The sequence below is a fragment of the Hyaena hyaena genome, unplaced genomic scaffold (genome assembly GCF_003009895.1).
Source record: "Hyaena hyaena isolate Hyena2069 unplaced genomic scaffold, ASM300989v1 scaffold_698, whole genome shotgun sequence".
NCBI classification, from domain to species: domain Eukaryota; kingdom Metazoa; phylum Chordata; class Mammalia; order Carnivora; family Hyaenidae; genus Hyaena; species Hyaena hyaena.
This window is the reverse complement of record NW_024081330.1, coordinates 744,080-770,343: the sequence shown is the minus strand read 5'-3', so window position 1 is coordinate 770,343 and position 26,264 is coordinate 744,080. Positions and strand designations below refer to the sequence as shown.

At 40.9% G+C, this 26,264-nt stretch overlaps 1 protein-coding gene across 1 annotated transcript in view; it reads right to left on the bottom strand.

Moving 5' to 3' along the window:
* Window positions 1–25,976, bottom strand: part of DYTN (dystrotelin) — a 54,186-nt gene extending 28,210 nt beyond the window's left edge. The window contains exons 1-10 of the mRNA XM_039217502.1: window positions 25,920–25,976; window positions 24,838–24,901; window positions 20,897–20,971; window positions 17,870–18,071; window positions 16,021–16,106; window positions 15,403–15,503; window positions 10,868–10,939; window positions 10,251–10,414; window positions 5,089–5,200; window positions 3,252–3,400 (exon numbers count right to left, since the gene is read on the bottom strand). Of these exons, the coding sequence (XP_039073433.1) occupies window positions 3,252–3,400; window positions 5,089–5,200; window positions 10,251–10,414; window positions 10,868–10,939; window positions 15,403–15,503; window positions 16,021–16,106; window positions 17,870–18,071; window positions 20,897–20,971; window positions 24,838–24,856 (980 nt within the window). The 5' untranslated portion in view covers window positions 24,857–24,901; window positions 25,920–25,976. The remainder of the gene's footprint in view (window positions 1–3,251; window positions 3,401–5,088; window positions 5,201–10,250; window positions 10,415–10,867; window positions 10,940–15,402; window positions 15,504–16,020; window positions 16,107–17,869; window positions 18,072–20,896; window positions 20,972–24,837; window positions 24,902–25,919) is intronic.
* Between the last annotated feature and the right edge of the window lie 288 nt (window positions 25,977–26,264).

Below are 26,264 nucleotides of genomic sequence, written 5' to 3'. Positions count from 1 at the left end.
TGCTTGCAATTTCCTTCCCTCCTCTTATCTCTGCTGATACTACTCGCAGTAGAAAGGACAGATTATTTTTATTATCAAGTGAAGAAACAGTCATAGAAACATGAAATGACTTCTTCAAGGCCACACAGTTGACTGAGGGCAAAGCTCAATTACTTCATTACCTTCTCCCAACACTGTGTAATCAGTCTTGTGACACTTTCTCAAGCTTTATTCTTTTTTTTTTTTTAATGTTTATTTAGTTTTGAGAGAAAGACAGCATGAGCAGGGGAGGAGCATAGGGAGGGGAAGACACAGAGTCCAAAACAGCTCGAGGCTCTGAGCTGTCAGTACAGAGCCCAAAACAGGGCTCAAACCCACAAACCATGTGATCATGACCTGAGCATAAGTCAGACACTCAACCGACTGAGCCACCCAGGTGCTCCTCTCATGCTCCATTCAAAAGAGCTCATGACCTACCTTACTACCCCCCATCAATCTCTTCATCACACATCCATTGTTGTATTATTCAGTTTATCAGCCAATCATTCAACAAACATTTATGGAGTATTTATCAAATGCAGACATTGTTACAGATTCTGGAAATACAGCTGGAAACAATAAAAGGTTCTCCACCTCCACTCCTGAGCTTACATTATAGCAAACAAACAAAAAATAAAAGTAAAATATATAGGATGTCAGGTGCTGATGCAATGCTCTGAAATAAAATAAAGCAAGAGAGGCGGATTGGAGTGCCAGCATGGGGATGAGGCTGAAATGGTAAGTGATCAAGAATGGCCTTATGGATGAGATGACATATGAGCAAAGACTTCTATGGGTCTTTAGGAATGAGAGGTATCAATTCCTTAAAGTAAAGGTTTAAGTCTTCAGAGGGTGGGTACCTGGCTTAGTCTTGTGGGGAGCAGAAAGAACAGAGTGCTAGAGCATGGAAAATGTAGGGGTGGGGAGATGAAACTGGAGAGGTGCTCAGAGGGCCCCAAAATATGCAGAACTTTTCTAAGTCATTACAACTTTTAAGGATAATGTCTATTTTTGTAATGTTTATTTATTTTTGAGAGAGAGAGAGACAGAGAGTGCAAGCAGAGGAGGGACTCACGCATAGAATCTGAAGCAGGCTCCAGGCTCCAAGCTGTCAGCACAGAGCTCCCATGAGGGGCTAACCCATCAACCATGAGATCATGACCTGAGCCTAAGTTGGATGCTTAACCAACTGAGCCTTCCAGGTGTCTCTCAGTCAGTACAACTTTTAGTTTTTAGCTTAAAATCAATGGGAGGAAGGTGGAGGGATGTAAGACATAGGAGTTTAGGGAATATGGGCACATGAGAAATGCCATCAAATTTGTGCTTTTTAAAACATCAGTCTGGCCTCAGCAGCCAAAAGAAATAAAATTAAGAGTACGGGTCTTTGTGTTCTAACTACGAGAACATAGGAATTTTATTAGATCTCAAGTGTCCAATAAATCCAGATGACTAACCAACACATTGTATTGTTTGTTCCTTTGCCTTGGAAAGGTGAAATCTGTCTTGAAGAAGACAGATGAATTGACACCTGATATCTTTGTACTATATTAAAGATATACATCCAGATACTCAAATCCTCTAACTTTATTTTTTATTTATTTATTTTTTTTCAAATCCTCTAACTTTAAAGATCTATTGATACAACCTGTTAGGTAAATGTGACACAGGCATAATAAATGGGACCTAACTGCAATGTTAACATGTAGTTTTTCCTTTAAAGGAAAGAACTATAAAACATATTTAGGTTGGAAAGTGACAAAATGACCCTAGAAATAGGGTCTGGGATTGAGATAGAAATATGCTGGTGGGTGTCTGAGACAAGATTAGAAGATTACAAAAGAAATTAATAAGTGAATACTGGTCTGATTTAAATTGATCCCTTCTTCTACTCTCTGTAGGTAAAACTAATAATTCTGGGTTTTTTTCTCCCAAAAGTTTGATGATCACAAGCCCATGGAAACAGTATCTCTTTCATTTACTTTCTACAGTTTTAAAGTTTGAGGTGGTTACTTCCAAAATTAACATCACGAAGACTTAAAGATTTTTTTTTGTTTTTACAAATACACTCAACATGGGGCTCAAATTCACATCCTCCAAGATCAAGAGTTACATGCTCCACCAACCGAGCCAGCCAAGTGCCCCCATTCCAAAGACTTTTTAAAGTCATCTTTAGGCTGGTGATCTGAAGGTAGGTGATAGGCTACCTCATATACCAGTAGTGCTGGGCACGCTCTGAGATAACCCTCTGGAGCACAATTTGGCATTCTGAATTTTGAGGGTTAACAAAATTCACAACTTTTGATTGAATGGTTTTGAGCAAATTTATCTTAATAAAATATTAAGACAGATGCATGTATAAGGATGTTGACTACAGAATTTTTTTTGGGGGGGGCAAATTTTGAAAATAACCAAAATGTCCAATGATATGAGGAATTGTTTACGAATTATGATACTTCCTTAAAAGGAGGAAAGTGAGGCCATTAAAAATAATAGTTTGGAAACTAATGACAGGGGAAATACTCTCCATTTAATGTAGGTGAAAAGAAGGATCAAAAACTTCTATCTATAGGAGCACTTGGATGTTTCAGTCGATTAAGTGTCCACCTCTTGATTTCAGCTCACGTCATGATCTCATGGTTTATGGGACTGAGCCCGCCATGGGGCTCTGCAATGACAACATGGAGCCTGTTTGGGATTCTCTCTTCCCCCCTCTCTCTCTGCTCCTCCCCTACATGCTCTTTCTAAATTAGTTAATTGACTGATTAAACTTAAAGCAATTATATCTACAGCATACTTCCTGCTTTGGTAATACTAAAATGTGACTGGTACCCATCTGTGCATGATGGGCTTCTGAGTGTCTTTCTTTTCCTTTTTTAATAAAAATAAACTATTAATTCTAAATTAGGCTTTCAAAAGCAAACCGACAAAAACTAGGGATAAAAAGTTATTCAAATAGTCTAATGTGAAAACTCTTCTGTGTTTGGTACCTTTAGTTGGAATAATTTTAAATGATCGGATCGGCCATTTAAAAGTACTTTTGCCTCTTGTTCTATTTTAAAATTAAAGATCATTTTTGGAGGGGAGACACATCTAACCCCCCCCCCCCCATGTCCTACATTCCTTACTGCCTGTATTATGAGAGCAGCTGTGTGGGTGTGCTGTGCCAGCTGCATAATTCGGTCCCCAGGCTCCTGGGAGGCTGCGCTGAAGGATTGTCACTCATGTTCACTCACCTGGCCTGTGTGTGGTCAGTCGTGTCCTTTGGAGTCATCTGGTCCAGCAGCCACTGCCTTCTTAAAGCTTCTTTTCTCTCACAGCGCCCTTGGAGCAGGTTGTTTCTGAGGGTCCTGAGCAGGAGTTTTGTATTCTCCTTTGCTGACATCTGCTGGGACAGCCAACATTAAAAAGGGGTCCTATCAGTCTAAACATCATCTTTTTTCCTTACTTGAGTGGACTGGCCACCATGAAAGTTTTTGGAGTTATTTCACTCACTTTTATGTCCTTAGAAAAATCATGTTACTTCCTTACAACCTGAATTTCTTTACATTCTGTCTATTTGTCCACATAATGTAAGTTTCCAAAATAAAGATCACTCAATTTACTCAAATAGCCCCTCTTCCTTAGAACCATCCAGTAACCTGGAATGCTAAAGCTAGAAGGGGTATGAAACAGGGCTAGGGTCCAGGGCTGCTGACATTTGGGGTGTGGATTCCTTTCAGAACTCGATGGTCACTCGTGGATTTATCTATAGAAAAGTGGCTCATACATTTAATTCCATACAAAATATCAGTGGATTCACAGACTATCTGAAGTCTACCCACATTAAGAACTTCTGCCAAAGGGAACAAAGGAATGAGGCATTTTATGAAAAGATTTTCAGCTCTTAAAATCTGAAGTGTAATAACAAGGTGACCACATGGTGTCAGTCTAACATCAAGAAGCCCTATTTCTCCCCAGGCCAACAAATAACCCAGCATCTGGGTTATTTAAGTTTCATAAAACAATGCCCACCGGAATTTTTTGGCAAGATCCAAGCACTTGACTGTTGTGGACCATTCGTGTTAAAGAGAGAACAAGAGAAAGCTGTCCTCTGCGAAGCTAGCTAATCAGCATCCTTCACCACTGCCGTGTTTGAGGATGACACAATCTATATGGAGAAATGGATTCGTGGGAACTTCGTAATGGGTAGAAAGTGCTCTTTCTGGGAAAATGAAAACGCTCCTTGCTTAAAATTTACTACTCGAATTTCTCTTGTCTCTTCAAAAGACCTGAATTCTCTTGCTGAGTATTTAGATTTTCTTTAAAAATCATTTGAAAGGCAGCTGTGAAGTCTTAGTTTAATATTGTTTCAGTCAAAACTGAGATAGTAATCTTTTTCTTTCATTTTTCCTAAAACAAAAATACCGGAAACTTAGGGCTCAGGATAAGACATGCTAAAAGAAAAGTTTCCTCCAAGGGCATTGGTAACTAGAAGCCTAGTTTTGTCATTTTTACCAAATCAAAGCCTTTTCTTTGAATCCAGTCCCAAAGCTCTCCCCTCTTGTTCCTCAGATATTGTCTTGCAATAGAGTGTGTGACCAGTGGCTTCATACTGAGTGCTCTTTGGCCTTTTCTTGTCCCCAGTAGGTTTTAATAAAATCTATGATGTAAGGAAAGCATATTTATATTGAGAGATTTTTAAGGTTGAGTTTGCCATTTCCTTATTTCCTTAGTCTTTTTTTAAGTTTATTTATTTATTTGGAGAGAGACAGAAACAGCGCAAGTGGGGAAGGGGCAGAGAGAAAGGAGAGAATCCCAAGTAGGTTCATGCTGTTGGCGTAGAGCCCATGGGTGGCGGCGGGGGGAGGGGGGAGGGTGGTGGCTTGGACTCATAAAACTGAATGATCTGAGCTGAAATTAAGAATTGGACATGTAACTGACTGAGCCACTCAGGCGTCCCACTGCTTCCTTCGTCTTAAATATTATTGTGGATGAAAGGAGCAGAATCTGTGGTTTTAGTGGAGGGAAAGTTTGTTAACTGCTGTAGCCAGTACGATTCATGAATGGCAGGTATATTGCCTTAAATGTTACCTGGACGCAGTGCTCAAGCACAGGATGGGCCTTCTGGTGGGACCTGCTGTGAAGACTGGATAAGAAACACGCCTGGCAGATGTCAAAGTTGAGACACTTCAGACAGCGGTATCTGCCAATTAAAATGGAAGGAAGGCTAACATCACAACTAGTTCATGAGCCAAGAAAGTAATGTTAGGGTGGAGAATGAGCACCCCAGAACATACAGGAGATATCTCAGCTATCAAGGAAGTGTAAAATTTCTCCCAAACTTTGTAGGCATGTTAAGTGACTCTGACATGTTTTTTAACCAAATAAATCTTCTTTTGATAGTATTTTTTTTATAATACAGCTTTATCTTAACATAGTTTATCCAACAAACTATAGTAGAGAAGTCTGATTCATGCTTCCTCAAATATACCAAACACTTTCTAAATGTAGGGTACTGTGTACTACAACCCTTAAGATAGACCCCTAAGCCTGAAGTCACATCTTGTGTGATAACACAGTGCATTCAAATATTTTGAATTTAGTTGTCAAGTTAAAACAAACTGGAAGATTTCAGTAAATTCTGACTTTTGACTTCTCTTGAAAATTTTCAAGATATGATAATACTGGACCTGCGTTCCTGCATGGTATTGGGGAAAATAAAGCCATAGATAAAGAATTTAAAATATACTTTTGTGATTTTCTAGAACTCTGTCTGTAGGAAAGAAATGCAGTGGAGGAGGGTAGTTCCTCCAACAGCAGTGTAGGGGAGCCACCAGCACATCCAAGCTTCTTAACACATCAACATTGCCGTCCTTCCTTTAGGAGCATTCCCTTACATTTCCTGTGGTCAGCAGAGCGGGGGATCTTGAGACCCTGTGGGAAAGGGGGTGTCTCGTAATATGGTGATATCAGGGAGGGCTGGTAAGGACTCATAGTTACGGTTCAGTGACTTCTGATGATATTTGAGTGGAATCATAGTGTTTGTCAAAGATCAGGGATCTCTACTTTTTTCCTGATATTTTAATTCTCTTCTCCAAATACAGTATAGGTGGTTTAAAAGCTCTGTCTTCTTCATCAATAACAATAGGTGAGGGAAAAGTGGGAGCTACTCCTTCTAGACTGGAGATAACACTCTCCAGCTCACCACAGTCCCTACCTGGCCTACTTCCCACATGTAGACTACGTGCCTAGCTCCTGTAAACATTTGAATTTTCAACCTGTGCCTTGAAAGTTACAGAAAAAGAAATATGACAAGACCTCTGTACTCTTCAAATATCATGCCTTGCTGCAGAGAGATGATAGGGAAGCTTGTGGTAGTAACTGGCAAAGTTAAGCAATATGTGATTATGTGCCAAATACAAGGCATGGAAGGCAAGTGCCGTAGAGGGAGAGAGGGGGAGACCTCTGTGGGCTGCTAGGTCAGAAAAGTTTTCATGGAGGAAGTGTGCCATTGGGCTGCAGATCAACGAGGATGAAGTCCCAGACAGAAAGGAGTGAGGTAAGGAGGCTGGAGCCAAGAAGGAGGGTTTAGAGCACGTCAAATCTATCAGACCCACTAATTATTCTGAAGAACAGAGGAATCAAAACTTGGAGCACCCCAGAGGCCAGGTGGCAGAAGGTCTTCTGGCCAAAGTCCTTGGAAGGCAGAGCAGAAGAATGCAAGTTCCCTGAGACCAGCCATCAGCAACCCTTGCTTGCTGCTGTACCCTGACACCTCGTTCCATGTAGCGTATTCATAAGTAGCATCGAATGGCTGGAATAGTAGCTAATGTTTTGGAACACTTACTAAAGGGCAGGCAGTATACATGTATTAACAGTTGTCCCCATGAAAGTTCTTTAAGGTAAGGCATTCTTATTATTCTCATTTTTTCAGAAACTGAATCAATCAGAATGTAAGCAACTTGCGCACAGTCACACAACTGCTTGGTCAGAGGTGGAACTAGGCTTTGAGCCCAGAGATACCACCTGAATGGAGATCCAGCTATTTTCACCACTGGGATAGACCGCCGGTGCAGGAGGCTTGAGTTTGAACACACACACCACCATTACCAGTGACCGTGGCATGGGAACTTAAAGTCAGATGCTTTCGAGGATGCCTGGTACACTGAATGCTTTAAATAAAATGAGTTGAATGAAGTTAAGTGAATGACTTAGTTTCTTCACAAGGAAAATGGGACTGGTAAGCCCTGCCTTCTTGGTTTTGCAAGTTTTTTTTAAATTATTATTATTATTTTTAAAATTTTTACCAATAGTTTATTGTCAAGTTGGTTTCCATATAACACCCAGTGCTCATCCCCACAAGTGCCCTCCTCCAGGCCCATCTCCCCCCTCCCCCCCCAGACCCATCAGTCCTCAGTTTGTTTCTCAGCATTCTAGAGTCTCTCATGGTTTGTCTCTCTCCCTCTCCCCTACCATTTCCCCCCTTCTTCTCCCCCATGGTCCTCCGTTAAGTTCCTCCTAATCCTCCTATACGTGCAAACATATGTTATTTGTCCTTCTCTGCCTGACTTATTTCGCTCAGCATAACACCCTCAAGGTCCATCCATGTTGTTACACATGGCCAGATTTCATTCTTTCTCATGCCTTGCAAGTTTTTTATAAAGCTTTGAAAATTATTCAACATGCATAATAGGGAAGATAATTGCTGTTTGCGTGAAATGTATAACATAATATTTTGTATAGGATTATTTGACGAGCCACCTGTACTGGCTACTTTATCAGCATTACCATATTGCTGCAATTGACTCATCTGGGGCAATACACTGACCCTAACCTTGCATTAATTAATCCCTTTATGCTCAGAATCTACCTACAGGTATGTGAGAAAAGGTGTAGTGTGGATGATGAGATCGATCTGTTGATGCCTTTACCAAGAGAGAACCAAGTTTGGGCTTTTCCCCCAATCTCATCCCAACCTTACATGGCTATTACAGAGCATGAACATGACACATCCTGCTAAATACAACACTGGCTTATGAACAGTCTCTGATCTTCGTACCTTCTCTTTCCTTAGAAGGTTAAGCGTTAGCCCTCTTCCTGCTACCTCCAAATCTGCAAACACTGCTGCTTTAAAATGACCTTCTTAATCTCACTAAAACGTAAAGCCTTGAGGCTATTGTTGGAGTTTATGAGAGCCAAAAACACAAGTTTAAGTCTAGGACTGTAATACATTCTATTTCTAACAGACTCAGAAGGTTGTAGTTAGAAGAAGTCTAGCACTCCATTAGATCCAGCTCTCCTGATTTTACTTATAAAGAAATCAAAGTCCAAAGAGGTTAATGGCCTTGAGCAAGTCACCCAGCTCTCTGCATCTCTGAGAACTGTACATTGTCTTGGATGCCTAGAAGGAAAGATGGTTTGCATGAAGCCATTTCTAAGAGGAAGCTTAATTTCATTCTCAATAGAAAGTGACGTAGTGTAAAATTTAGAGCATGGCCTTTCTTGCTTCCTGCCTTCTTATGACCTGAGTCGTTCAAACTCTTTCAGACTTCTTTGTAAAACAGGAATAATAATATCTGCATTATATTATACAAAATAATTTTAAACTATTTCAATCTAAAAGTTATGTTTTATATAATTGCAAAGTGAACTCTCTACCTGGTGGAGTGCAGGACATGTAGTAACTACTTAATTAATACTTATTTATTGGTTGCATATAACATCGTGCGTCATATTCATGTTCCTCCACTGTCCAATATAAAAAGAAGTTATCTTTCACTGTAGTATGGAGATTTCTTTGGTTTGGTTTGCTTGGTCTCCAACAGTCCTTTCCATTTGTGTGTTTTATACAGTTATGATCAGCGAAGTTTCACCATGTCCTCAGGATTCTCTGCAAACCTAGTTCATTTTCTTGGCAAAATTAAAACCTGATTTCCAGATGGGCAGTGGACCCAGCAGATATAATGTATAGCCACAGGGAGCACATTTACCATCTGGGTAAACTACTTAAGATCTGGAAGGATAGGATGAGAAGAGGAACAGAGTCCCCGAGTCCTCACTCCTGCCCCTTCTGGACACCGCTTTCTTTGACTTGTTGTTAGCAGCTGGGTTTTCTCAGCAATCTGTCCTACCCCACCTTCAGCCCCTACCTGTGTTCATTCACCATGACAATGATGTCCCTGTGCCTGGCCTAGACTTGCTGGTTTCCTTCTTTCCTCCTCAAGTTTTCAACCACTTTAATTTCACTTCATTGTTCTTTTTTTTTAATTTTAAAAATGTTTTATTTATTTCTGAGAGAGAGAGAGAGAGAGAGAGAGGGAGACAGTGTGAGCAGGGGAGGGTCAGCGAGAGAGGGAGACACAGAATCCGAAACAGCCTCCAGGCTCTGAGCTAGCTGTCAGCACAGAGCCCGACGCGGGACTCAAACCCATGAACTGAGAGATCATGACCTGAGCCGAAGCCGGACCCTTAACCGACTGAGCCACCCAGGTGCCCCTATTGTTCTTTTTATGGGAGACCAACAGCACCCTTTTCCTAAGGTGGGGTTCTGTCATCCTCAAAGCTGTGGAAAGATCTGAATGTTCAAACCTAGCTTCCAAATCTGCCCTTTCCTCCAGGCAGAGCGAAGGTCTGGTGTGAGCTGCCCCCACAAAACCTGATTATTCCTTTGGATCCTGAGACCTTGTTCCCAGCTGTCTCCACTGGGAGGCAGTATAGCATCAGAGTTGCAAGGCAGGGACTCTGGATCCAGATTGCCAGCATCTGCTACTTGCTAACCATGTGCAAGTCATTTAGCTTCTCTGCAAATTGGGGATAATAATGCCACCTTTTATAGAGGTTCTAACAAGTCCTTAAATGAAATGATCCACGTGAACCACTCAGCCTAACACTCAACACTTCAGAAACTATTATTATTACTGCAATTCTTATGAATAGCTCCAAACTATTTAAATATTTAAATTAAACTTACATATGTCTTTTGTAACAAAAGAAAACACCTCTTCCTCTTAGAGAAATAAAAATGTGTCTTGATCAGACGATGTGTCAATGGAAGAATTTAATATTCCATTAATTATAGAAGATAAAATGTAATTTATTGTCAGCCAAGATCCCTCATTCAGAAAATTACTGACTGACCCCAAAATATCAACTGAGTTCCAGATGTGTGAGGACTTCAACAAGAATCTGGAGAGACACAGCTCCACCCCCAGACCCATTTGGAGAAGAACTGTCTGCAAAATACCGATGAATACCTCAGTCCAGTGATTGGGAAGTTCCTGCAGATTCTACACCGAACAGGGTGAGTGACCATTTCAGTGGCAGATAGCCGATAGCACGTTGGGAGCCACAGGAGGATGGGAGGCTCAGACTGTAACCAAGAGAGGAATTTTTCTTCTTTGATTGTTGGGCTCAACACCTGAAAAACAATGGCTCACTTAGATGTGTTTCCAGCGTGACTTTGGTCTCTAGTATAGATGCAAATGAATTTTCATTTTCTTTTCTAGCTGTTTCTGATCAGCTCTGCCAAAGAAATTTATCACATGAAAAGTCAGAGGCAAGTTTATATCTTTTTTTTAATGTTTATTTTATTTATTTTGAGAGACAGAGGAGAGAGAGAATCCCAAGCAGGTTCCTCACTGTCAGCACAGAGCCTGATGCGGGGGTTAATCTCCCAAACCATGAGATCAGGACCTGAGCTGAGATCAAGAGTCAGAAGCTTAACCAACCTGAGCCCCCCCCTCCCCCCATCCCCGAGGCAAGGTTATATCTTAGGTTGTCTGGGATGCTGTGTGGAGTAACAGTTCTGTAATTTGAACTGAGCAGCAAACGTGTTGCCCCCAACTCCCAGGAACATTTGTGTGCTACTCACCCCTTGGAAATAGCTGCGGGTGGCACTTTCCACAGAGCACAGAGCACGACTCTCCCCCACGACAGCTGGGATCTACAAGAGGCAAGATGTCAGTTGTGAGAAAACAGAGAAATCTAGGACCGCTGGAATCAGCACACCTGAAGAGTGGTGCTTACAGCCATGGAGTCACAAGTATTGGTGTCTGAGACTGGATCAACTGTCCCAGCCCAAGCAGACAAGAAATTTGTGGGTTTTTTGTAATGTCTGAATGAGGACAATGAATGGACAGGTGGGGAGAAGTGGGGCTGAGAGGAAGGAGGGAGTGAGAAGACAGTCTAGCAATTGGGGCAATCCAGGGACAGCTGCCATTGTTTCACTTCCTACGATCCCAGTCGAATTATTTTCACCTTTCTTTGTCCTCATTTACCTGTGAATTACATACAACAATGACACTGTATTAGTCTTCGGAGCAGTTTTAAGGAAAACCTTTCAAACACTTTCATATCATTTTAACAAGCACCAGTGTCTGGGGTAGGGCAGTAATCATCATCCTTGTTGAAAGCAAGGGGCGACTGAGATTGACTGTTTTGCTCAGGGTAAAAATAAGTGATTTAGTTGCAGAACTGAGATCTCCCTATAAGACTCCTTATTCTGTTGAGGGTGCTCACAAAGCTTGGTCCTTCTGGCTTCTGCTGAAAGCGTTCCAAGGGCCCCATCTGCACTGCCTCACTCAATGGTTTCCACCTTTCAATCATGATCACCAAAGGCGTTTAACTAAGGCACTAAGAACCCCTTGTGACTGGCCAGGGACTTGGTTCTGACATTATCTATCTGCACAAATACGTGTACCTGTCACCTCCACTTATGCCCATTTGGTCACAAGTCCTAATTTCATGTCTGATGTCTTGTACAGCACTGGCTGTCAGGAGGCATCGCCTGCAAGCTCAAAAGTAATTTCAAAGACCCCCCTGCTGAGTCCATCAACTCGAATAAACAGTCTTCTAATCAGTAAAGTGGCACTTAGAACCACTTTGCTGACAATTAGCCAGGCAGGAGTCAACAAACATTTTCGTAACAGTGACAAGATGGCTGCACTTTACATTGATAATAACCCCGTCACTAGCTGAACATAAGTAACTACTCCCTACCTCATTTGGCCTTTGTCTGAAAAACTGACTCATTACCCATCCTTTGGCCTGTGAGTGCTCATGAACTAACTGGAAAATTAGTTGGAGGGTGTTCTTGAGTGCTGGGAAAGGGGGTTAACCCCATGTAAAACAAGGGAAGGAGATCAGATGGGGTTGACTTGCCAGCTCTGTGATTCTGCCGTTGGTCAAAAGAAAACTCACTTCTGTAGGAGGTTTTAACCTCCATTCTTGGCTCTAAGTGTGTGCATGAAAATTTTGTGGATTAATTGTCCATTTGACTAATGTCTTGCAGGTGTGCTATGGAAGATTGCACAGGCAGAATGCCACTTGAAATGATAATTAGGATTCTTAGGGGAGGGGTTTGAATCACAGGATGGGGCCTGGAATTTTCTATGGGAATCCATCTCGGAGTTCTTAATGGAAGTCAATAGGATGATAATTTCCTATGCAAATTTCCACCTTCCTAAGAGTTTTCTCAGGAGCGTGCTAATGCACGGGTGACAGGCTGAGCGCTGCCATTTCAGCAGCTCATTGACCTTAGTGGAGCAGGGAAGAAGGGCAGAGTTTTAGGGCTTGTTGGATGGGGTGCTACCCCGGGGCTAGCTACAAGGATTTCTACAGGAGAAGGAAAATGCCCCTCGGTCCACCTACTTTTGTGACATCCACCTAAGCCCTCTCTGGTCTTACAAGTCTGACTGCATAAATGGATGGACAGACTCTTCCAGTTTCCCTGGTTCCCCGTTAGCTTGAGTCCTGAGATGCGAGGATTGTTGGGGTGGGCGCCTCTGCTATGGCGGATATGCCTAGGGCTCAGTGGGATCCCTGTGCCACCATCACCAATAGCTATGCCTGAAGTTTAACCTTCTATGTTTTTAAAGAAATCATACTCCATTTAAAAAAATATAAACCTGTTGAATATTATTTGGAATTTCCAGAATAAATTAAACATTATTATGATCAGTATGAACCTAAGATATTAAGACCAAATCAAAGCACAGGTAATTTTGGATAGATTTTCCTAAACCATACTCCTTGTCCTAGACTTCTGATAATCTTCCTCTTTACCCATCCCCTTCATGACCATCCCCAGAATTCTTGGTCCTGAAGGGTACCAGAGTATGGCACCCCAAAATGGACCTCTTTGGTGTATGGATTATTCTGAGCTAAAGTCCATTGAAAACCAGCAGATGAAGGAAAAGCTCTAAAAGCAGGGCACAAGTTTTCCTTTTGTAAAGAAAATGTACATTTATAAAGGAAATTGTCATCTGCCAAAGCTGCCTCCCTGTCCCTACCAGAAAGAGGAGAACTCTTAACAACTCTGATCAACAGAGAAGGTACCGACTTTAAATCCACACAACAACCTTTACTAGACAACCTTTGTTCACCAAGCTTTTCCTGGTCACCTTATCAGAACTTTCCTTCTCCACTAGGAAGCCCAGAACCCTTTCCCTTTGTTTAGCTTAAGATTCGTAAGCCTGAATTCTAGTCATCCCTTCGAGTTACTCAGCACTGGGTACTCCCATGTGTATGTACCATATACATGTTAATACATTTCTGTTTGTTCTCTTCTTCTTAATCCGTCTTTTGTCAGTCTCATGTACAGGGCCCCAGCCAGAGAACCTTAAAATGGGTAGAAGGAAAGGTTATTTTTTTCCTCCCTTACAGCCTAGACCCAAGAGAAAAATGATGGAAAGCTATTAGGGCTTCATAGTGCAAAGAGCCTAGTGTGAGGATTTTACAGGGGCCGGAAGAAAAGCAGAGCCATTCTTGAAATGGGTAAAAGGTACACTGGGACACCAACTGCTTGCACACAAGACAATCTGGAGTCTGCTTAATCCATTTGTAGAAGTTCTTGCTCAGATACATCATTTAGTATCATTTTTAACATTTAAGTAATGTACTTTCTTTAGGGAGGTTAAATTCCCTTTCCTAGCAAGGATAAAAACAATATTACATTTGTACATTCTTAAAGCCGAGGAAATGATGGAAATCTTAACTATCTGAGTATTCAGCATTGCATTTCATTTATACTTTCATTAAGCATTTGTCGAAGGCCTTACGACGAGGCACTTTTTAATCCACTGGAGATGTGAACACGAATGCAATATCATCCTTTCCCTGGAGAAGCAGCCTAGTGTGGAAGGCCCATATCTGGCAATAATTGCAACAAAAATGTGACAACAAAGTTATGCACAGGGAGTTAAAGAGCTTTTAGTGAGGAGGTGACTGATAATCTGAATGACTTGAGAGATGAACGGTGTTTGCCAAGGGAAAGGAGACGCAGCGCTGCTGCAGAGAGATGGGTCAGTGCGAGGCAGGCGTGGAGAACTAGGCACGTGCTGGGCAGAGCAACGATTTTGTGGCAAAGGAGTGAAATCGGTGCACAAAATGTAAAAAAAGATGAAACACTCTGGAACAAGCAAAAGAGACCACTGGATACCTTTTCAATGGAGATTCCCCACCTTATAGAGCCACACATCATTACACACCATTTGACTGGGTTATTTTACAACTCTGTGGAAAGTTCAAGTTAACTTGTAGGAGAGAACTGATTGAAAGACAAATAATTCTCATGTACAGACATGCAAATAAATTCCATCCTGGTGCAAGACCGACCTCTCCGTCTTCCCCCAAAAGCCAGTCTTGCATCCACCTGCAAATTCATTTTAATATTCCTTATCTATCAGTTTGTCTGTCCTTTGGCTATTTCTTTTAACTACTTATAACACCTTACTGCTGTCTTATTTTAATTAACGAGGTAAATACACTTTTGGACACATGATTATTTTGTATTCCTATAAAAATCATGATTTTACCTCTTTTTGTAAAGAGAAGTATTGGGCCAAATCATGAAAGCTTTTCTATTTTATTTTATTTTATTTTATTTTATTTTATTTATTTTATTTTATGAGAGAGAGAGAGAGAAGAGGGGCAGAAGGAGAGAGAAAGAGAGAGAGAGAATCTCAAGCAGACTCCACACTCAGCAAGGAACCTGACATCAAGAGCCAAAATCAAAGTCAGGCACTCAACCAACTGAGCCACCCAGGCACCCCAGGAAAGCTTTTCATATGATGCTAAGGAATTTAGGCTTTGTTAGGCTTTGTTCTATAGACACACGGATGGCCAATGAGAAATTTTAGGCCTGAGGATGACATGTGTATTTTGGAAAAGTCACTGACAGCAGGGTGGAGGCAGAGTTGGATGGAGGAGAAGTTTGAGTTGGGGAATCGGTTAAGAAGTGATTGTAAAAGATCAGGCCTGTGCTCAGATAAATCTCTCAGAGGAGAGGGATTGCATGGAGAACTATATTAAGATAGAATTGACACAGTAGAAAATTAGATTCTTTAATAACAAAGGTGGCTAATATAACTGGAACAGATTTAGAATTCTTAAGTATTGGAGATTTACCTGTTGTAGATCTATTAGTAGGTTTCTCAAAACCCTTCGAGTCATGCGTGTCCCAGAATCATAACCTCCCTTGTTATTTTCTGCATAGAGCTGAAAAAGAGCTAGACATACAAGGGGAAAAAAGAAATCTTTAAATTGAATACTTGCAATACGTCTTTGAAGAATATGTGCCTTGAATTCTAAACAATTTATTTGTGAGTACGAAGGGAAATGGAAGGGAATGTTATATTTCTTGATTATCTGCTTGCTGTTTTGAAGGCTTCCCAAACTAGGTAATATGATGGCTAGTGAAAAGTAATTCACATTTCAACCTCTTGATAATTCAGCACATCAGCAATGAAGACCATGAAGTTGGTAAATGGCAATGTGAGGAGAGTCCCAGTCTTTAAAGGAATAATAACTACTTATGTCTGGATAATCCCCACACAAATAAGGATCAAGGAAAACAAAGTTATGAATACTGAGAAAGCATAGATGGACATCTTGAAAACTTCCACCATGCTCAATGCATATCAAACAAGAGCCATGTGGCAGGGAATGGGAATGAGTGAAGGAGACAGTGAGTTGGAGATTTGGAGGTCACTGCACTCGACACACTCAAACTCAAATGTTGATTACCTCTGTATTTTATAAGAGGGCTGTCCCCAGAGAGAGCGATCAGGGCAGCAGCCGCAGGTGCAAGCCTAAGCAGCCCTGTTCCTGTGCTGCAGAGCAACAAAACACAGAGACAAGGATGGGAAAGGCAGGGTGATTCTGGGTGACGTGGGTTATAAAAACTATCACGGTTAATGGACACTTCTGACATTGTGTTCCAAGTTCACATTTTTCATGGTCTGTTTTCTTATATCTATTTTTTGACAGAATAAAAATGGGATTAAAATATTTCCTTAGTCATTCACTCATTCATTCATACATTCATTCATGTGCCCAACAAATATTTACTGGGTGCCTCCTCTGTGGTAAGCACCGTATGAGGCACCAGGGAAACAGGGATACGCCATGTCCTGAGGGAGTAAGCAGTGTCACATCCTTAGGACACACATGTCTGGAAACCAAAGAAAGAAGCATAAGAGGAAGAGAAAAGGAGCAAGCATTTGTATACGAAATCCACAAGTTCATGGGCTCTCACTTGGAGCCGAATCGTCCTTGGCTCACTGGCTCAAAGGCAGGAGGATTGCTAGAGGCAGGCGTTGATACTAGAAATGACAGTCGAGAGCTTAACGTTTAAGGAATCTGAAATAATGAAATAATGAAAAAATAGCTTGAAAACATATTGATATATTATTCATGCAATAACAAAATAAAGAATAAACTGGAAAAGGAAGCACTGTTTCCTTTTGTTTAACCCTTTGCCAGATGGGTAAACTGTGGTTGACACAGAAGGCAGGATTTGGGGTGACTTTTCTTCTTCTTTACTCTTTTCTGCACTTTCCAAATGTTTTACATTTACTATATTTACTATGGATTTTTAGAAGTCTATCTTAGAGGATGAGGTCAAGACCAAATAAGGTAAACAGAATGAAATGGGACAGAAGAATGGTGGACCCCAGAGCCAGGGAAACACACACATACCTAGACACAAATGTAGACATACACACAGACACACACCACCGTGTATTCTATGGTATAGATAATAAAGCCTTTGACACGGTCTAAACTGGCTTACAGGCACAATGCACAGAATGTTTGGATCCGCCCCCCCAAATCCGTATATCAAAATCCTCACCTCCAAAGTGACGAAATTTGGAGGTGGGACTTTGGGGTGATTAGGTCAAGAGGGTGGAGCCCTCGTGAACTGGATTAGTGCTCTTAGAAAAGAGAACTCCTTCACCCCTTTCACCCCATGAGGACACAGTGAGAAGGTAGTTCTCTGTGAGTTAGGAAGCTAGTCCTCACTAAACACTGAACTGGCTGGCACTTTGACCTTGGACTTCCCGGCCTCCAGAGCTGTGAGAAATAAATGTTTGTTGTTGAAGCCACCGGTCTACAGTGTGTTTCTGTAGCAGCCCAAACAGACCACAACAATAGGTTAGCCACCCACACACAGGTTATTCAACCTTGCTGCACCTGAGAAACAAAACAAAACAAAAACTGATCATTGCTTACAAGAAAATGAGCAAACAAATAAGCTACCAGGAACTCAAGAGAAAGGTGTGATTTTTCCTATGTATGGGCATGTAATCACCTCAGCAAAAGGTGTGCAGGCATCTAGAGTGGAAATGAGTTTGTGTAGGCAAAAGTAATGTGGATTGTTTTTCCCTTTTGCTATCCTTGGGTTTCTCATATTAGTGAAGCTGATAAACGTGCTTCTCAGGTCCTCTCCAGAATGAATAATACATTCATGGAAAACAAAGAAGCCTTCTTCTGTGTCAAACCTTATGCAAACCTTAGATAACACCAAATGGTCAATGACCAGTGGTGACTAAGCACTGCCCTTGAGGTCACAGTACAACCTTCACATGCTCACCTGTCATACATAGCCGTGAGAAGGCTCAGAGTGAGTTCTGAAGCTCTGGGATGCACCTGGCCTGGTTTTTCCATCCCGACTCTCTGAAATAGCTCCTGAAGAGCCTGAAAGAGCTGTTGCACAGACATGGGCCTCTCTCTTGCTTCCCAGGCTCTGTGACGTAGGAGGACATGCTGAATCACAGAGCTGTCCATCAAGTCCACTGTAGGGAGCAAATGAAAAGTTGTCTTATTTTCCAATGGGAACAAAACCTTCATATGAAGGCTTCAAATAAAGCAAATGTCATCTAGTGTTTAATAAGACTTTTTTTTAATGGCAGCTATTTTCTTTAAAAGGAATTAGGTACGATCACTATTTGGATGCATATCTCTTGTGTAGAATTCAGGCCCTATTATTCTGATAGATTTGATTTTGGAAAAGCATATCTATTAGTACATCATTGTTATGAGATTATTGCCAGTATAACCTCTAGGATGTTGCTTTATAGAATGACGTTGAAAGGGGAAAAAGTGAGAAATGTGAAAAACAGCCTTCCAAGGAAGTTGAGCACTGTTCTGAAAAGTGGCGACATCCTTTTTATACCCTTTGTGTTCAAATGTAGTTTTCCCTGTATGCAGCTTTGCTGCAGAAGGAATATTGTGTTAAAATGCAATTGCCTAAGTTAAGAAACCCAGTGATCTTTATAAAAGAGCAGTTGCTGAATTATGAGACTCTTCAAGTCCCCTCCTTGCCTCAATAATATTTCTTTCTGCTGATTTCACTTCCATCGGTATTATTATCCAGGGAAGGCACTTAATAAAGCCAAAGTTGCTTACAAAAAAATAATGTCTTATTTCTTATGGTTTTTTTTTTTTTACCACCTTCTAAAATTTTTACAAGGCAATGAATACAACGAAGAATGAAACAGAGCTAACCCTATGGTTCTTGCAGACAGAGGATAACAGACAAAATTAATAAACACCCATTGTATCATCTGAGAGATGAGGATGTCAGTGGCATCACGAGCTGCTGGCATTGAAAATGCTTCAGTGTGTGAAATGATAAAACCCTGCGCATTTCTCTACTTCGTAAATCAGCCTCACAGATAAGAAATCTAGCAAGTATAATAAAATTTTTTATTTGTTCTCAGATACTGCTTTCACAGAGGGAGTCTGCAGAAGTGAGGCATAGGTTTCAGGATGTGACTTTAATAAAACCCTGGCTGCAGGAGGGGGAGAACGAAAACCGTTTTATCGTTACTCAATCGCAAAACTCGTCCCCTTGGCCTGGCACGCGGCACACAGGGCGTTCCTGTCTCTGCCACGAGGTCTGTATTACAGCAGAGCAGATAACGGTGGACAGCGCGCCTCCCTGCACAAGATTCATGCGCGGCGCTCTGGGATGCTGACGTCGGGCGCTCACTGTGTGCTTTATCTCCGGCTTTGGGACTTTTTCTGTTTTCAGATTATTGTTTGGATATCGTTTCTAGGCAGAACTTTGAAATACTGGTTTTGTGTATTGTTAATATACCCAGTAGTATTATTTATATTCAGGTTCTAATGCCAGGGGTAATAAAAAGTTCAAATTGTGCTGTTTGCGCATACTCGGGCATTAATGATGGGGGCTGACACAGACATTTGCTGCTAACTTTCTTAAATGGAGAAATTCCCCAGGAAAATCGCATAATTGAGTGTAAACTTTTAGTGAGCATATTTTGCCTTTTGTTGATCCCTGGAATAGTAAAATACTTATAAGTGAGTTTGTCTGCCTTGCCAGGTTAAAAAAAAATCTTTTTAAAAAGCCGAGAATCCCTCTTCGAAGGACCCCTTTATAGAATGTAGTAGAGAAAACAGAGAAAACGAGTTGTACTGGTTGAAGAGACAGATGATCTTTTAGGTTCCCCTTACTTGCCTGTACTTCCCTTTCCCCACTTCCTTTCCTGCCCTATTCAATAGCACTCATTGCACTTTGTGAAGCGTGATTTGAAAACCACTGATCTGTAGAACTTACAAGGCAGAAGGCAAACTATAAAAAATTTTTCTTTTTTATTTATTAAAATTTTAAAAAACATTTATTTATTTTTGAGAGACAAAGGAAGACAGAGCATGAGCATGGGAAGGACAGAGAGAGAGGGAGACAGAATCTGAAACAGGCTCCAGGCTCTGAGCTGTCAGCACAGAGCCCAACACAGGGCTTGAACTCACAAACTGTGAGATCATGACCTGAATCGAAGTGGCCTTTAACTGACTGAGTCACTCAGGCACCCCTAAAAATATTTCAGCCTTCAGGAGAAATGTCATAGGTGTAACGCAACTTCTTTTAGTTCTAAAATGATAAATGTCTTAAATCATTTTACATGAAGGGATTTTATAATGCAATATAGAACTTATTAGAGATGTTGAATCCCTATCATTATTCATGGTTAGAGCCCAGTTTATTTCATTTTGGAGAATTTTTACTAATTAAACCTCTTCACCGTACTTTACCTTAGTTTGCCTGTGATGACAGGATAGGAGAAGAAAATCATAGCATTTAAGCAGATACAAATTTAATGCAAAAAAAAAAAGCAGTTCGCAAGAACTCTTGAGATAGTTTTAACATTTGTGGCCCAAGGATTATTCATCCAAATGTACTTCTGCACGTTCAGAGAAAGAGGTACAATTTCAAAATGCAAATCTTATGTGGCAGAAGGAATTTAAAATTTACACGCTTAAATCTACAAGTGAAGATTCTAAACTAACTTACTTTGTAATTTTATTTTGTGTCACTATTGTCATCCTGAAAAGGAAACAAACAAATGTCTGGAAACCAAGTTAAAATCCTCATCCATGAATTATCTTCTCGTGTGGGTGAAGCTGCATGTGGGTAAAACACAAAGGGCGTGTCCCTCCCCCCTCCGTCTTCTCTGTTACTGATGCGGTGAATGCACAGATCCAACCTTCTGGATCTAGCAGTCACTCACATGGGGAGTTCTTGTTTGCCCTTTGGATTTTACATCACATGTCAGGATCCAATGATTTCAAGTTTTTAAAGAGAGCCTGTACTTACACTGGCATAGAGTTTGCACTGATCGTAATTTGAAGGCTGTTCTGTAAATGGAATTCTCAATACTGTTAAGAGCGTCTGTAAAGAAAAGAGGAAACATCATGAATAAAAGGACCATCTCTTTAGATAAACCCCACATCCAAGAAGGGGATCTGAGAGATCATGCAGCTCTATATTATTTTGCAGGTGAGAAATGAAAGTCTAGAGCTCTCTTTACTACCTGAGAACAACAAAAAAAAGTGACTTAGGCTGCAAGTGACCTTACAGGGAACCCTAAGGCCTTGTGAAACAAATAGGATAAAAAAAACTCTGTGTAGAATATAAACTCAGCCTTGTTAATATATTGTAGTTGGATGTACACACATATATTTATAAATGAAAACAACACAAAACTCTCCATCCATTCATTTGTTCAGCAAATATTTATTGAGCTCTTACTGTATGGCCCCCGCATGATTCCAGGCCTCTGAAATACAGCAATTAACAAAACAGGCACATGAAGCTTAATTTAATTTCTAGGAGCATTTGCCAAATTGTTCATAGAGGATATCTCTGGTTTCTTGAATTCTTAGTATTTATCGTTACTTTCTTTCTGCTTGTTGATATCACCTCAATTTGGTTATAAAGAGCATATATTCTTTTTATAATCAGAGAAGAATTATTAATATATCTTCTTCTGAGAGATACCACACTAACACCGCTGCAACAATGGCTAACATGGCTGAGCCCTTACCAGGCACCGAGAGTTTATACACCCATTTCACAGTGTGGTGGAGAAGAGAAAGCTCTGGAACCATGACTAATTCCTTTTTCTTTGGGAGAAATTAGTTTACATTTTTATCTTCGTGTTTTTCATCAGATAGATAGATAGGTGTGTGTGCTGGAGACATGATTGTGACTAGAAACAGGCAGCTTGTTGGCCCCAGCTAAGCAGGCCCCAAAGCAAAACAAAACACGGAGCTGCTCTGTGGATTTCATTGATTCAAACATATGTGGCAGGATAATTTATGGCAATATTAAATTCTTTTCTATTCTTGCAGAAGTGGGAGAATTTAAAGGATGAAAAGGCAATGGCTCCATGCACGTTCCGGTGTGTGTCCCAAGATCTAACCTCATTTTACTCCTTTGGAAGATTTAACAGCTTTTTCGTGTTTAAGGGGCCACCCGGAAGTCAGCCCACTCAGGCCTTTGTATGAAAGGCCCATCAAAGAACTGAAGTCACCCATGGAAATGGGAGAGTTCGAATCAATGCCAATAGAATTTCATGGACCAAGATCAAAAGCAAGTTGTTCTTCTAAAGCAGAAAAGGTGCCTAGTTCCAGAAGAAAGCCGAATGGGTGCTGGGTGGCCAGAGGAACAAGTTCATTGGAGAGGGACTTTATTACATCAGATACCACGGGGATCCCTCACTTCCTGAACCCTCTACTGCATCCTCTGTCCTAGCTCCTCCTTGACCCATACACACATTCTGGACTCTGCCTTGCCTTGAAAATCAATCTTGATTTCAGTGTTGTTCTAGCTATGGCTGTCTTTTTGCAGGGGGCGGGGCGGGGAGAGGCTAATGCCTGTATAGGAAGTTCTGAATACTTCAGATCAGATGTTCAGCATAAGAACCTTAAAAGTTTTTGTCTGTCTTTAAGGCATGGCTCCTTCCCAAACTTAACTGAATCTGAATTTCATCCCAAGCTACAAGGACTTGGTTTTGGTTTAGAAAACAATGTTTCTTGCCCTGGAGTGTTGTGGGGGCAAAGTTCTAGCTGTTACACATACGGATATGGCATGCCAGGCACTATGCTAAGCCACTGAGGGGCTTATGATGCTGAACCAGGTCAGATCCACCCTTTGGGGGTTAGAGCACACCAAAAGCCTCTCCTGGAACATACACTAATTCAGTGATGGATACATGATCATGAGTGGAAGCCACTTACCTCAGCTGAATGTGTCTAAAAATGTCATTAGACAAGCAGTCCTAAGAACTCTCCACATTTCCCTCCCTACCTTTTTGCAACAAGTGCGGCGATATCAAAGCGATATCAAAGAAGCTACAATTTGCTCTAAATCTTTTGTTATGTATATTTCCCTGTGTTTTGAAAATGTTTTCCAGTTTCCAGATGAGTCCAGTGTTGGAGTATGGAGTAGTCAGAAACACCTCTGCCCCACATCTGGAGAAGGAAAACAAATGGAGAGTAGCCATAATGGTGCGAAAAGAGTTTACAAAAATGTAATGCCCAACATTTTCTTTCCTTCTGGAAACCGGCCAGGTTTTGTGCCCTGGCTCCTCTCAGATGCACCAAGTGAATATCGCGCATCAGCAAACTAGGGGCCGTGCAGGTTCCCAGATGCTGCCGTGGGTGCAAGAGCGATTCTGTAGCTGCCGGACCATCTGGCCCAATGCACTCCTGTCAGATTATGTTTTGCAGTGTCATCTGATGCAGTTATGCAGCATAGCACTGCAAGCTGTGACAGAGCACAACGTGGAAAATGAATGAGTATCCCAGGTGATTCACTACCAGCTCTGCTTCCTAACGGCTTTTTTTTTTCCTTTCCTGCTGGTGAGAGAAAACTTGAGAAAGGAAGAAATCGCTTGATGTGTCAGGCTCAAAGCTATGAAGAGAGTAGTTTTAGATGCTTAGAGAAATAATAAGACAAGCTACGTGTGGTCCTGCTCATGGAAGCAATTTGGGAAACACATTTTGCTTTAAACGATTCTTATTTTTGCTTAGCCAGATCAATACATGTCAGCCTATCAGTATGTCCACTGATACTGAGAGTGCAATAAACTATCTTTCAGCGGTCCCTCATCGATAGTGTGATGATCCAGAAAGAGGGATTTTTGGTCGGTGGTCCTCAAAGTATGTTTCCAGTGAGCAGCTTCCACCTGCGAGCCTGTTAGAAATGCATGTTCTCAGACCCCAGCCTAGACCTACTGAGTCACAAGCTGGGGGTGGAACTTGGCATTTTAACAAAGGCCCCAGGTGATTCTGGCTCACGATTAACTGGGGAGGCACTCCTCTAGGGAGTGAACGTTGGATTTCAATGGATTATCTACCACTTTTATGAAGCTTTTTACAATGAGTGAGGGCTTAAATTTGGGAAAACCAAAAGATGATTTGAATCATCCATATGTTGTTTCAGATAAATCACTTGAGATATTACAGAATTTTATATAAAGCAAGTGAAGTTAACAAGCTAGATTTCAGATAGCCGAATAGGGCTGAAACTCAATTCAGCAATAAAAATGTCACAAGCCAGTCCTGGGCCTACTTTGGCATTCAGAGATATTGGTAGAAAGGGGAATTCATGTCTCCATACTCATTTATCAAATATTTATACAGTGACAGCTGTGAGATCTCTTCCCCATCTTTGGGCTCCCATAATACTGTGAAATTACCCCTGACATTAAAATATGTACAGTGATGTCATTTTAATAGTAAACAAGAAAATACACAAAAATAAGCTAAGCTATATTTGAATAGCAATTTATAAATTTTTTTAAAATCTTTATTTTTCAGAGAAACACAGAGTGTGAGCAGAGGAGAAGCAGAGAGAGAGAGAATCCAAAGCAGGCTCTAGGCTCTGTGCTGATAGCTCAAACTCACAAACCATGAGATCATGACCTGGGCCGAAGTCAGACACTCAACTGACTGAGCCATCTAGGTGCCCCTTGAGTAGCAATTTGAGGTGTAATTATATTGAGGACAAGTCTTTTGTTAGATTACTTTTGGTGCTTTGGAGACAATAGACTAAACTCTCTTCCATACATTATGAAGTTCTGTTTAGGAAAAAAAAAAAAAAGGAAATATTTTCAATCACCCACTAGTTTCTTTTTCAGCCAGATGCTAAATGTCTACTGTTTTGCAACTCAGAGGCCTGAAAATACAGCGTCTGTGCCTGATTTTTTTTTGTTTACAAACTGTGCTCAGAAACTTGACAATAGTACTCACCTTGTTTATCTGGGTCCATTTCAGGAATTTCTTAGAGTGACAGATGGTAAGAGGGTCCCTGTAACTGGAAATAAACCCATATTTTAAGCCGAAAGATTTTGCAGTGGAAGGGTAAAGGTGGGAGAACAAAAAGACAGCTAGGCAAAGCCATTTCCCCTGTGGAGCGAGTAGAAGGTGGTCAGAGAGCCTGTGTAATCTCCTTGGAGAAAAAAAATAAGGAATATAGGGGTAGAGGCTTCTTATACTGGCTACACCTGTAGGGATTCGAAGCTGTACCTCAGAAATTGAGAAAGTTCCTGAGACTGATATGGTGAATACATAGAACTTTGGAGGCATTATAATTTTTAGAGTGGACTACATTCTCACTTTAAGAAAATGTAAATTGAAGTTTTCAGGACAAAATTTGAAGCTGTCAATGCTTAAGCTTCTAACGGTACTATGCTCAATAATCTATGTATTAAATTTCTGACAAATACTATCTATTTGAATACCTTATCGCAAATATGCATAAATGTGTGTGCACATAGAATTCAATTAATGTTTTATTTTAAAAACAGTAGTCCACTAGCCACCTGCTACTTCTTGTTGCAACTATCGTCTAGACTACATACATATATATAAACTTACACAAAAGAATGGATTAATGGATTATTCTGTAAAAAACCTTATGCTTATACAGTTCTAAGAAAAAAACCCAATTTTTTAACATAAGCAGTTGAGAACTGTTTTTTAAAGTTACATGACAATTAAATTTAAATAGCACTTTCCTTCTCTTCTAATGAATGAGTTAATTAATGACACAGCTTTACAAACAAAAACTGATTATGTAAGTTATTTAAAAATCATAGCAATAGTGATAATCCCTGACCTGCCCCAAACTAAGGAAGTTCCAAATATATTCAAGTAAGATTTGTTTTGAAAAAGCATACCAAGGGCAATCAGATTAGAACTCTTTGGGGCATAGAACTCCTCCCCTGAGCTCTTCCTAAATCCCCCAGGAAGATGCTGAAGGGTTCAGCCTCCCGTCGCATCAACAGTGCAGCTGGAGATGAAATTGATCCACCTTCCCATCAGCTCCTTACCTTTCTTACTTTATTGAAGCAGCAGTTTAGCCACACAGCCCGTATAGGTTACTCATCAGTTTTGGAAGATGGCAAAGCTGAGTAATAACAGATTTCCAGATGTGGCATTCCTAGGGAGAGTTGATGCCTTGTTCTGACGGCACAGCAATTGCATGTAAAACGGTGACATTGAGGTTGCACCCTTTTTAAGGCCTCACAAAAGTACATTCATTAGTAATAAAGAGCTTGAATAATTTAAGGCTACTCCCACATCTCTGTTTCAAGGGCTATTTCTGTATTACTTTCATGTGTAGGAGAGGCAAGTAAAGCATCTTCTGGGTGCTGTGGAGAGCAGGGGTTGCCATA